The sequence below is a fragment of the Staurois parvus genome, unplaced genomic scaffold (genome assembly GCF_062004578.1).
Source record: "Staurois parvus isolate SC_StPar_1 unplaced genomic scaffold, SC_StPar_1.0 ptg000303l, whole genome shotgun sequence".
NCBI classification, from domain to species: domain Eukaryota; kingdom Metazoa; phylum Chordata; class Amphibia; order Anura; family Ranidae; genus Staurois; species Staurois parvus.
In genome coordinates, this window is record NW_028318099.1 from 8,045,061 (window position 1) to 8,059,161 (window position 14,101).

General features: G+C 44.5%; 1 protein-coding gene across 1 annotated transcript; it reads left to right on the forward strand.

The window, feature by feature from the left end:
- Positions 1-7,147: 7,147 nt before the first annotated feature.
- ADO (2-aminoethanethiol dioxygenase) lies at positions 7,148-13,839 on the forward strand. Its single transcript, XM_089683207.1, has one exon. It carries the CDS (start codon positions 7,491-7,493, stop codon positions 8,253-8,255), a length of 765 nt encoding a protein of 254 aa, XP_089539333.1. The 5' UTR covers positions 7,148-7,490; the 3' UTR covers positions 8,256-13,839.
- The last annotated feature ends 262 nt before the right edge of the window (positions 13,840-14,101 follow it).

Here is a 14,101-nt window from a genome sequence, read left to right on the forward strand (position 1 = left end):
GTGTTATTTTAAACAGGATAAATGATAGAACAAATGTATGCATTTTATCCACCCTAATAACATTTTTTAACTAAAACTGATCAAGATAGAAAAAAATGTCTTTTTTAGATGTATTATTTTTTATCAATAGATTGCATAAAAGATAGAATCATTTTTTAAGGACAATATCACCAAAAGAAAGCCATGTGTCCTGATAAAATAATATATATGACTTTGTTGTCTTAAATTATTATTATTATTTTACAGTATTTGTATAGCGCCAACAGTTTGCTCAGTGCTTTACAATATAACGGGAGACAATACAGCAACAATACAGTTCAATACAAGAGGGATAGGAGGGTCCTGCTCCTTGGAGCTTAGAAACTAGCAGGGAGGGAATAATAATGAAAAATATATTGCCCAATAAACTGGCCAATAGCAGAAATGTAAAAACTGCTTTGACCTATAGGGAGTATATTTTAATTCACAAGTCTGCATGTAATTGTGGAGGAAAGGCAAAAAAGATTAAAAAAAAGGAATGTATATAGTAAATACTATTATTACATGTATTATTCATACACAGGTATCATAACTACTGGCTGACAGGGAAGCATTTGAGTGCCGTAACTTTCTTTCTCCTAAACGTTTACATTAAACCTGTTATTCTGAGCAGGGCCATCCAAGGCTAAAAACCGAAAACCCAGGCTGCTCTATAATAAAAGAGAGTCCGAGCTACCATGCTCACTTTGTGGCAAATAGGGGAGCAAGAAAGGGTGGATGGCCAAAGCAGATCTAATTGCTGTTTTGCCTTGAAGAGAGGCTCAGGTTTTAGGGTTTCAGGTCACTCTGGTGATTAACCCCTTCCTGTCCAGCCCTGGCATCCCTGTAACTGGATCTTTAAGCTGAGGGGGTGGGAAGGACTGCCCAATCAAGTGACCACTGTGAATGGCTGTCGCAGTGATCACGTGACTGGGAGCCAATCCTGCCAGCTCCTGATCATTACTAGAGACTGGGAGCTATGACAGTTCGGTCACTGCTCTGGTAGTGAGTGCACTCTCAGCACAGAAACCTCAGCTGTCCATGGACACATATCGGCTTTAAAGCCCACCCCCTTTGCTACCGCAACTATGCGTTACTTGGGCAGCATGAGTTAGGTCCCTATACATCAACGTGTTCCTACTAATCAACAAACTGTTAAATCTGATTAGAAACTGTTAGGAAATAACTCAATTTTCTAAGCTGGTAGTAAATTTTCAAATGAACATTTGTACGAAAATTCTTGTCAGTACATTTGATGACTTGACAAATGTTCTGCAAAAATACTTCAAAAAACATCTGCTTTTAACATTTGATTTTGGGGTGAGCAAAAACCATATACATTGCTACAAATTATTTCATTCTATAAAAATTCTCCATCCTGCTACTTGGAATTTTCTCATCACTGTGAAATTTCAATTACAATTTTCCAAAGAAATTCTACCAGTGTATGGCCTGCTTTAAACTGAATACAATTGTAATTTTTTTTCATTCAACCCAGCAGGCTGAACGAAAAAAAAAACCTGATAGATCGCCGTACTAACAAAAGCGATGTTAGAGCAACAATCTCCCGTGCTGTGCCTTTGTATTCTGACAGGGGGACTACCCCCCACCAGAACACACTAATCAGTGCTCACAGCCATTGGCCTGCCAATGCTGATCGAATGCCAGTTTTCCAACAAGCCCATTCGACAGAAGCTTCTGTTTTCGGCCCGTGTGTAGCCAGCTTCAGTGGGAACAGTTCTAAGTTAACAAGTATGAAGGCAGTAAAATCTAGATACTGCATCAGGAGCCTGCTAGAGATTACCCATTCACTGTATAGAGGAGCCTCATGAGAATTGTGAAAATTAAAATAAAGACACCATTAAAAATGTTGTGAAATAGATTTTTACTATTAAATGTAGGCAGGCTGCTGTTAGAAATCACGGGCCTAACTGACAGAGCCCAATCTTCACCCCCCCCAAAAAAATATCAAATTTATATTTTTGCTAAAATGCCACTGGCGCGATGCTATGCTTTGCAGCCATGGCAGAAATGATACTCTTGTTGAACAAGACCCATTAAAGTGAATAGCACTTCTCTGTAAATGTTCTGCAGCTATTTGATGTATATTAGATGTGCAGAATTGGGGAGCATGCAATTGCGGTGCAATAGTGTGGGGTTAAAGCAGGCTGTATGGAGGCAACATGCCTTCTCACCCCCTGTCAAATGCTCTCTGAAGAGCAATCCAAATGCTGACTACTCTTTAGAGAGTAGAGCACATGTGAACAAGCCTTTAATTTTTTAAAATACTTTTTACCCTTTTTTTCTTACTTTTTTAGAATTGTATTATTTATGAATCTTTACATTTTTGTATCTGCCCTTTTTTTTGGGGGGGTTGATGAAATCTCAGGCGTCTAAACAGACTCCTGATGTCTCACATTTGAGATAGAGAAAGGGACTGAGGACAAACATTCATCAGTCCCTTTTTCTGCAGCTGCAAAGATGAATGAATAGGAACCACTCTGAGGCTTCCTGTTCATTTACAAATTGAAGCATAGTAAACACAGTTTACTATGCTTCAGTGATGGACACCGATCACTCACTGTGTTCATTCAGGAAACGATGGGCCTGCAAATATGACATATTTACTGGCCCCCTGCTCTCCATCCTGAAACAATCCCCCAGATGTACCCTTAGCGGCTGCCAGGGGGAAAGATGGAAGGAGGCACAGATACAAGAATTAGAGGGAGAAAGCCGACAGCGCTGCAGGGGGATCCACAAGAGTCACAAGGCAGTACAGCCAGCAAGTGCCCTGACCCCTCTTTTGAACTGATGGGGCCTGGGCCCAGTACAGGAGGGCTGGCTGTACTGCCTTATCAGCAGCCCTGAATGCAGCCTTCCATTTTTGTGGTTTTTCTTGAGCTTTCATATTCCCCTGGTCATAACCTGGCTTATATTCTGCCCCGGGAGATTCTGCACCTGCATCCTCAGTGCTCTAGCTGGGGAATTATATTGTTTACACATTGGCAACATTCATTTAAAATGATTCCATGGGTAGAGCACTGGGTGGGCATGCACAAGATTGGTGGCATCTCATGGTAACACCAATCTGTAAATAATATAATTCCTAGGATAGAGTGCTGGGTATAGATTTGCAGAATAGGGGAGCATGCACATATAGTCTGCAGGCAGTACTGGCTATGTCATTTTTGCCAAGGTGATAAATATGGAAGTATAGGCAGTGAAGCTTAAAAAAAGTTAAAAAAGAGAAAAATTATATGCAATTTTGTCAAAGGAGGGTGTGAAAAAAATATTAGGGAATCTGCAAAGTGGGAAGGTCTGCTTTAAGCTTTAATTTTATTTTTACATCTTTAAAAATAAAAGAAATACCTTTAAACTTAGACTTCAACCATACTATTAGGTTTATTTGTGGGCTAAAATACAGAGATTTTGTAGCACGCTGTACTCAAGTAAGGCATTTATGTATTTTATATTAATGCATGCTATCTCTGGTGGGAATAATGTAAGAAAATACAAAAGAATTGGTGCAGTTCGTGAAAAGGGTAAACCAATTTATCTTGTAGGAATACCAGGTGGAAGTAAATTTGAGCAAATTATGAGTCATTTTCAGGAGGGAGCGAAATATCAACATTTTGTAAAAATACTTATGCAAAATCAAAGTATAACTCTACCTATATTGGTACTCCCTGACTATGCCCCCAAGCTGCCTCCGCAGCAACTTCTCAGATACTTTTTTTAATCTTCTCTGATGAGAAACATTATTTGGTATTAGCAGGCAGCTGGAGATGAAAAACCACAGAAAAAAATGGCCCTCTGCATTCACAGAATTACATTTGGAGTTAGAAACATAGAAGACTGATGGCAGAAAAAAAGACCAAATAGTCCATTGAGTTTGTCCCATTGTTTTATTTATATTTTTTATTTTTAATAACTTTTTATCTGAGTCTAGATCTATGCTTGTGACAAGAATGACTGAATCCTCTTACTGTTGACTGACTCTGCTGGAAGTCTGTTTCAAGCTTTAACTAATCTTTCAGTATAGTACCTTCTATGACTAGTTTTGAACGTCCCTTCGACTAATTTGAGGTCATGTCCCCTGTTACCCATTTTTGTCTATGACCCTCTTAGTTTTTGGCTAACTAAATTGTGTTGTACATTTTTGAGGCATGTTGGCTTTTTCTTCAGGCACTAAACTATCATAGAAAAAACACTGGTGAAAAAATGGAAAGGAGCTGGCAAATTACTTGCAGCTCATTTTAGTAGCATTTTCATATCCCATGTCCATCCAGCCTTAGGGGTTTGCTTTCTTCCTAAGCATGAAAATTACTAATTGGATTGGTTTAAACATGTTATTTAAATCCACCCTAAGCTGAATTACAGGGTACTTCTAGGGTGCAGCATTCTGTTTACTTCTGAATTCAAATAAAGTTTGATACAGGCCACGGTGCCACGTCCCCCAGTATATCAAATACTATCAGAACAAGTCCAAAAAAGCACAACAAACCAAGATATAAAACAAATAAGTGTTACTGAATATTCTCTAAAACCACAGGGCTGATTAGAAAATTGCCCAACAATATCTATGGAACCACCTATCAACACATGTCACAAAATATTTTTGTACATTCTTTACAACCAATAAGACTTTGACCGATTGTTAGATGTAAGTCCAACGAGTTTCAATTTCAAGAGAATCTTCATCAGGGATAGATGGGTAGTAAGTATTGCCAACTAGCAGGATGCAGATGACCATCAGCCAAGATTAACAATAGTGTCTCCGTAGGTTGTTATTAACCCCCAAGATGGATAGACAAAGGGAGCACAAGGAGCACCAGAAATTCCTTCTAAATACCAAAAAAGGGGAGGAAAAAGGCTAAAACTGTCACTGGTACAAATATCAAAAGTTGAGTCTACAGGGAGCAGTCACTCACAGCAAGTTGGAAGCTACCATGGAAGCTCCCAAGTTGGAATTTGTCAACAGCCTCCCATTCTATTGTTAACCAAGGTCACAAAACAAAATATATGGTAGCAGCAGTCTGGATGCTATTTACTGTATAGCTCTGCCCAGGGAGGAGAGAAGGGTCATGTGAGTGCCTCCACCAATGGGAATCCTCATTCTAGGTGCCTAATCAGAAAAAATAAATTGAATTTAAGCCAGCTGTGTGTGGCACTGTCTGCAAGCTAGGGACTGTTTACAGATGTTGACTACAAGTTTCATCTGCCACCGCAGCACATGGGGTCTGTAGAGAGCACACCAGTGATTCCTCCCCCTCACTGCTGTAGTTCAGTGACCCTCCTCCAGTCAGGTCCCTGCCTGACTTCACCCACCTCTCTACCTCTCCATGAATGCTTTGCATTCATTCAGAAAATGCAAAGCATTGTCTGAATGATGCCTGTGCTGAAGGGCCAACCTTCTGTATTCACAATTCATCAGGCCAGCTGCTCAGCACATGATCCTGAAGTAGGGATCACTGGAGTAGCGGTGTCTACTTCAAAGATTTCCAGCTTGCGGGAGTATCGGCCAGGTATGGTATATATGTAGTTAAATAGTTACGGGAAGCTGATTGGTTTCCATGTAGAGCTGCACCAGATTTTACACTCTCCAGTTTTAGTAAATAAAACCCATTGGTCCAAGATGGACCAATATAGCTATATACAATTATACCATGCCTAAAATTCTTCTTTAAAGTGGTTCTAAAGGCAGAAATGCAACCCCCCCCCCAGCTTCCCCCTTATACTAACCTGAGCCTAATCTTGATCCTGCAATGTGCATGAGAGTAAACCAGATGACTGACCAGATCAATATCCCAGGGGTTTCATTGACTTGATGCTATACTCTGATTAAAAAGTGTTCCTTTAATTGTTTGAGCAGTGTAAATATACAGTATATATATGTGAGGGGTGTGTGTACAGGGCAGTCTCTATATTGTAATAGTGTATACATGGAAATATAAATGTGTGTGTGTGAGGGGGGGGTGTACAGGGCAGACTCTATATTGTATACATGGAAATATATGTTTGTGTTAGGGGGGTGTGTACAGGGCAGACTCTATATTGTAACATTGTGTACATGGAAATATATATGTGTGTGTGAGGGGGAGGGGTGTACAGGGCAGACTCTATATTGTATACATGGAAATATATATGTGTGTGTGTGACGGGGGTGTGTACAGGGCAGACTCTATATTGTAATATTGTATACATGGAAATACATATGTGTGTGTGAGGGGGAGGGGTGTACAGGGCAGACTCTATATTGTATACATGGAAATATATATGTATGTGTGGGGGGGGGGGTGTGTACAGGGCAGACTCTATATTGTATACATGGAAATATATATGTGTGTGGGGGGGGTGTGTGTACAGGGCAGACTCTATATTGTAATATTGTATACATGGAAATATATATGTGTGTGTGGGGGGGAGGGGTGTACAGGGCAGACTCTATATTGTATACATGGAAATATATATGTGTGTGTGTGACGGGGGTGTGTACAGGGCAGACTCTATATTGTAATATTGTATACATGGAAATGTATATGTGTGAGGGGGGGGTGTACAGGGCAGACTCTATATTGTATACATGGAAATATATATGTGTGTGAGGGGGGGTGTACAGGGCAGACTATATTGTATACATGGAAATATATATGTGTGTGTGAGGGGGGGGGGTGCACAGGGCAAACTCTATATTGTATACATGGAAATATATATGTGTGTGAGGGGGAGGGGTGTACAGGGCAGACTCTATATTGTATACATGGAAATATATATGTGTGTGTGAGGGGGGGTGTACAGGGCAGACTATATTGTATACATGGAAATATATATGTGTGTGTGAGGGGGGGGGGTGTACAGGGCAGACTCTATATTGTATACATGGAAATATATATGTGTGTGAGGGGGGTGTGTACAGGGCAGACTATGTAACATTACACAGGCACAGGCAGCGATTACAGCATGACATTGCCATTCAACTCCTGAAAAAACACAGAGCAATGTCAAAGTCAATGGACTTTAGCACAAATCATTTGAACGGCCCTCCCAGTGCGGCCCCTCCCCCTAAGCTCGCACGCACAGGCAGCCGCGGGGCATGCTGGGAGTTGTAGTCCCCTTCCTTCTCTTTCCCCTCGATTGTACGGGCAGAACTCCCCCCAGGGAAGGCCTCGGCTATCCATAGCGGGTACACAGACGGATTTCTGACAGGGGGTGCCGGGAAGGGGGGTATGCGTGTTCCTGCAGAGAAGAAGCGGCCATATAGGGGGTCGGAAGTGGACTACAATTCCCACTGTGCAGCGCGGCGGCCAGAGCGCAGGCCGGGGAGACGTGCGCCCGCTATTTGCATGAATGGGTGGCGGAGGATGTTCCCGGAGTGAATGAGAGAGCGGAGTGTGGGGGAAGATCCATCCGCCATCAGGCGCTCCTGGCCCCGGGAGCCGGGGAGCCGATAGACGTCGCTGAGGAGGACGGAGATGCCTCGGGACGACATGACCTCCCCGCTCATCCAGAAGATCGGCCGTCAGGCCCTGCTGACCTTCCGCGGCCTGGGCTCGGCCGACCCCGGGAAAGGTTTCTCGGACAACCTGGCGCAGCTCCGGAAGCTGGTGAGCGAGATCCGAGCCGAGGACCTGAAGATCCGGCCGCGGAAGAACAAGACGACCCCCCCACCGATCTCCGTGCCGCACAACCCGCCCGTCACCTATATGCACATCTGCGAGACGGACGCCTTCAGCATGGGGGTCTTCCTGCTTAAAGGTGGCACCGGCATCCCGCTGCACGACCACCCGGGGATGCACGGCATGCTGAAGGTGCTGTACGGAAAGGTGCGCATCATGGGCTTCGACAAAATGGAGGCGCCCGCCGACCTGCCGCCCCCGCCGCAGCCTTACCAGAGGAGCTCGGTGCTCCGGGCCGCCCTGCGCTCCAGCGGGGAGTACGGGGACGGCAGTCCGCCTTGTCTGCTCAGTCCGCACCGGGATAACTTGCACCAGATCACCGCCGTGGACGGGCCCGCCGCCTTCCTGGACATCCTGGCTCCCCCCTACGACCCGGATGACGGCCGGGACTGTCACTACTACAAGCTGCTGCCGCCAGAGCACGCTGAGCCCGGGGAGGGAGCCCAGCAGGCGGCTGAGGACGGAGTGCACCCCCGGGAGGTGTGGCTGCTGGAGATCCCCCAACCTGATGACTTCTGGTGTGGGGGGGAGCCCTACCCGGGTCCTAAAGTCACCATGTGACCCCTTTACCTCCTGACCCCACCAATCACAGACCCCCGACATACATGGGGGGCGATGCGCTCACTGACCCCCGCCGCTACTGGGGTCACCTTTGTCCCCTCCCCCGCCTCTTCCACCAGTCACAGCTGGGACTGCGGAGACCACCTTCAGGACACTGCTGTCATCGGGGGATAGGGCCCCTGCCCCTAATCACACACCCTGGATGGTCAAGGGGGGCTGTGGGCTCACTGACCCCAAGGCTACTGGGTTCATCATTATCTCCCCACCTCTTTTACCAATCACAGCTGGGACTGCAGAGACCCCTTACAGGACACTGCTGTCATTAGGGGAGATGGGACCCCTGCCGCTATTAGGATTACTTCCAGGCACAGTCAATAGGGGCGATGAGCTCACTGACCGTTGCTGATACTAGGGTCACCATTGTCTCCCGCCCGTTTCACCAATCACAGCTGGGACAGCAGAGAACCCCTATAAAACACAGGTCTGTCTTTAAGATAGGTGGGGGCCCCTGAACCCTGCCACTAATAGGGTCTCCATTGCACTCCATGAATCACACCTGGGACTGCAGAGAACTCCTACAGAACACAAATACATCATCAGGGTAGATGGCGGCGCCTGACCCATGCCAGTAGAAGTCATGCCAATCTCACAGCTGGGATTGCAGGGACCCCTGACAAAATACTAGTCCATCATTAGGAGATGGGGCCTCTGATCATTGCCACTGGTGTCATTATCATCCTCAGCTCTTCAACCCCTGTTACTACAAGGGTCACCATCACACCCACCTCTTTCACCAGTCACAGCTTGGACTGCAGAGACCCCCTACAGAACACTGCCCTGTCATCAGGGAAGATGCGGCCCCTAACCCCTGCCACTTGGGTTATGATCATCCCTGCTTCTTCCACCAGTCACCGTTGGGACTGTAAGCCCCCCCCCCACAACATAACACAAGTCTATCGTTTGCGTAGATGTGGCTCCCCAACCCCTGTAACTACCAGGGTCACCATCGCACCCACCTCTTCCACCAATCAAAAGTGGGACTGCGGAGACCAGTGACAGAAAATGGGCAATCATCAGGAGAGATGGCTCAGTAACCCCTGCCACTATGAAGGTAACCATCACTTTCCTCCTCCACGGGTAGTCATCAGGAGCAATGGTGCCAATTGACCCCTACCAATGCTAAGTGTCACCAGTGTCCCACCTCCTTCACCAATCACAGAGAATCCTGATATTAAACTGGTCCAATATGTGAGATGGGTCCAATGCCCAAAGGGTCTGATTCCTGCCACTAGGGTCACCATTACCCCCACCAGTTTCACCAGTAACGGCATCTTACACTAATCCACAGCTGAAACTTTAGATATCCCTGACAGCTGGCCTACTAACCAAGGGCAAACCAGCAAGTCATCAGGAGAGTTGGGCCCACTGACCCCCCCCGCCATTAGAGTTATCACCCCCCACCTCTTACACCACTCACAACTAGAACTGCAGTGATCCCTGGCAGCCTACCAACCGAGGGCAAACCTGATCAGGGAAGATGAGGCCCACTGCTCTTATGGTGTGATCCTTGCCACTTGTCACAATCGTCTTCACCTAATCACAGCTAGAACTGCAGAGACCACTGTCAACTAGCCTACCCACTAAAGGCAAAGTTGATCAGTCATCGGGAGTTGTGGGGCCCACTGTTTCCAGGGTCTGCCCTCTGCTACTAGAGTCGCATTCATCCCCACCTCTACCACCAGTCACAGCTGTAACTGTAGAGACCTTTGACAGCTAGCCTACTTAATGAGGGACAGGTGATATGGTCATTAATATAGATGGGCCCACTGTTCCTACAGCATGATTCCTACTGCTAGGCCCAAGGTTACCCCACCTTTTCCACCAGTCATGGATAGGACAACAGAGACCCCTGACACCCTACTAAGCAAGGGTAAAATTAGTTGTCCATAGAGATAAGCATAGTAGTAGGGGGTCAGTGGGCCCAGGATCACCCCACCTCTTCCACCAATCACAGAAGAGCCTGCTGACAGCTAGCCTACTAACCCAGACCAAACCCAATCGGTCATTGGCACAGAAGGGCCTAAGGTTAGGCTTATACCCCACTGCCACTAGGGTTGGCCCCCCACCACCTCCTCTTCTAGAAATCACAGCAAGGACTAGGAGAACCACCTAATACTTAGCTAGCCTACTGGTCATTTGTCAGAAGGGACAGGCCTGACCCCAGAGTCTTGCCCCTGTTGTCAAGGTCAGGATTGTTCCCCAGCACCACAAGGCTCCTGTGTACTCTGCATGTGGGGTTATGGGAGAAAACCAGAAAGATGCTGCAGAACCTTTTTGAAAGTCAAGTTGGGGGTCCTTGTTCTTCAAACCCAGTCTATAATTCCTGAACATGTTGACTGATCCTACAGACTATAGAGATGCTGCAGAGCCTCCAGAACTGGACCTGCAGTATACCACGTCACCTTTAACAGATGCTGCTGAGCCTCCTTGTGTCTTGGCCCACCATTACTATGGTTTTGTGTGACTACACGTTGGACAGTAACATTTAATGCAAACACTGCCTTCATCTACAGGCTTTACAATTTTTTTTTTTTTCATTGCCAGTGCTGCCAAAGTCTGGACGTCTGAGGGACGCTTCTTGCTGTGGGTTGCTTCTTTACACACTAAAGGCTGCAAACTTGTCCTGTCCGTAGACCTAGCAACACAGTCTGTCACATTTCAAAGCCATACCAATTTCTTATATTACCGCTTTTTAACTTATTTTTTTTTCTCTCCCAAGTATGTGAGCAGATCTACAGATTCCTCGCTGTTAATTTATTTGAAACTTTTGAATGTTTGAATAGTTTACATCTGTTTTAGGTGACACTAATCTTCTCCCATTCTGTGTACATTGCGCTTTGCTCCTGCTAATTACGTAGGACTGGGAGGGCCATCATAGTTCTATACACACACATGGTTGTTTACTGGACAGGGACTTGTTCTTGCATTTGAAATGCTAGGCTCCTCATATCTTTTTGTTCAAATTTAGAACTGTGATGTACAGGCCACTATAAATAGCATTGCAGTGGTCTCTCTGCTTTTGTATGAAATGCGGTCTCTTGCTTCCTGACATTTTCCTGTAACATACAATTGTTTAAATTGGGTGTTTTGGATTTAAAAAGCTAAAACATTTGCTCATTTCTCAGTATAGTCTCTCAGGTTGACTTCTCTCTAGGGGGGAGAGATTTTTAACTCTAAAGAACCATTGACTGACAATATCCTTTTTAGAAGTGACATTCCGCCTAAGTTTCCTTTGTATTGTTATTCATTAAGTCCACTGTTTATGCTCTGGAAGCTGTGTAATGGATTGTGTACGTGTAGTCTACAACGGCCTGACAGCTTACCACAAAAACTTCCAGATGGATTCCTCTTAAATTTTATGTAGTGTATTGCCAATCTTGACCACTAAGAATATTTTTTTTTCTTTTTTTTTTCAATAACAATGGAATCCTGTAATTGTCTTCACTATTAGTAATGTTAACCTGCATCTACTTTTCCCCTTGTATAGTATTTATGAAGCTAGGGTAAATTTTGTTGACTTGAAACTCTATTTTTATAATTTGTTCTGGAATGAAGTGAAGAAGGGTTAAATATCTCAGGTTTGTGTTAATGGCTGTGTCCCTGTGAAAGAGCTTTACTGTATGTTGGGATGTCAGGGGTGATGCTCCCCACTGGGACAGAGATGTCGGAGAGAGAAAAAAAGGGCACCTAGGGCTCACTCACACAGGCAGTTTGGCTTGTACAGTAAATAAACTGTGTTTTGGGGTGCAAAGGAGGCACGGGTGCAATACCTAGCTTGCTGCTAGCAGCCTGTCAAGATCAATGATGGGCTACAATAAATAGCAGCTGGATGCTGTTCCAGGTTGTACTTGCATTTATGGCCATATGCGTTCAGAGACATACTCCCTGAACGCAGGAATTCTGCTTCCAGGGCATATGGCCATAAATGCAAGTATTGTGCAGAACAGCATGATGCTACATACAATCCTGATTGATTTTTAGGCTGCTGGCAGCAAGCTGCTAATGGCACATATGCCTCCCTTGGGTTTTGGCACCACAGGCCAAACTGCCCATGTGCATGAGCTCTAAATCATTGGAAACACATTAAAGATGAAATCCAGGAATTCAGCTACTTTTCTAAAAACTGCAGGCATACCATGTGTTAAGTCTAACGAGGTATCTGCCACCTTGTGGACTTGGCTCTATTATTTACATCTGACAAGTTTATTTTGCTCCAGGTAGATAACTTCTGGAGTTCTGATGCCGTGGGTCCAAGTTCCTTCAGGAGCAGAGTCGCTGGAACTGCTATGCCCACCCCTCCCCTTGTTCTGCCCATCCGCAGAAGCCTTTGTTATATGTGAACTTCACAAAATGCAAAGCCTTCTGTGAATGGGCAGCAGAAGGTAGGGGTGGGCATAGCCCCTCTGTGTGCTTCTTTCCTCTCTCACAGCTTTGAGTGTCCCGTTTTATCTTCGGGAGTAAAAAAAAAAACTATAATGGAGAAATCCAGAAGGGGACTTTTTGCAAAGTTGCTGAATTCTTGGAATTCAGCTTTAAATGTTTGTTTTGGTGCACTTTCATTGATTTGTTGAAATCGCATATGGCTAAAACGAGTGTAGTTCAGGCCACAGGCTCTAACCCCTCTCCACTTTACTAAAGTGTTTTTATTGCTTTCTCTTTTCTTTTTTGTTAGTTTTTCTAGACTTCCTATCCTTAAGCTAGCCACACATGTAAAGAGTTCCGGACTGAACAAGGGGAATCCATACATTTCCCCCATCCACTAAACAGCGTGGATGGATGAATCTTCCATTGGTGGCTATTGTATTATGACAGCTAGACCCTCAGCTGTCTAAATCCCTGTTCAGTTGACTTTTTTTTTTTGCCCATTGTCATGCATTTCAGTCAGTTCACAGAAATCTACTGAAATTTAAGCCGTGTATAGCCAGCTATAGCCAATGGTGTGATAAATGGGAAGAGGAAATTTTACTGGGGACACAAATATGAAAACCCAACAGAGGTTATCTCTTCCTGACTTCTTCATAATTACATACAGTATATAACTAGTGGTAAACGTTTTGGCTGGAGTTCCATTATAAGAAGAAAAAGCAATTTTCTTTCATCAGCTATACAAAAAGCCTTAACGCTGCATATTGTAGAAATCTGCTTGATAAATCTTTCTTTAGGTGTATTACACTTTGGTTTGTAAGTGGACTGACTTTTTTATGAATTGCAACAGTATTCTTCCATGCTTAAATGTAACTGAAACACCTGTTGGATTCTATCCTGTTACTACATTTCACAAACTGTATAAATGTATTTTTTTCTGAAAAAAAAATACTGGAGCCCTTTTTTGTCTATAGAGCAATGTAGAAATTCGCTGAACAATAAGTGCATTTTTAAAATCACCCTAGCAGTCTTAATATATACTGACGTGGCAAGCAAGTTTTAAAATCTATCTTGTTCTGTGTCCCTGTGTTCACCAGATCATGGAATCTTCAGCAGTTCTGCCAAATTAAATCAAATAATAAAAATATATATACAATTATATTGGGGTTAAATATTTCCTTGTTGATCTATTTTTAACAAATTATCACTGCTAGTGTTTCTAGAATGGAAGAGGAAGATGCATATACTTGCCTATTCTTAGGGCACTCTGGTTCAGTTGCCTGATTGGCTCCTAGCGGCCAGCTTCAGGGAAGAAGAGGAGGGCTCCATGTACATGGGATGGTTGGAAAACACTTCTGAACGATGGAAACTGACTGCTGGAAATGTAGGGTAAAACATGTCTGTTTAGCTGCATTTGCATA

What these genes read in the sequence shown, in the direction of transcription:
- ADO (XM_089683207.1), top strand. Translation starts at nt 7,491, where the DNA reads ATGCCTCGGGACGACATGACCTCCCCGCTCATCCAGAAGATCGGCCGT.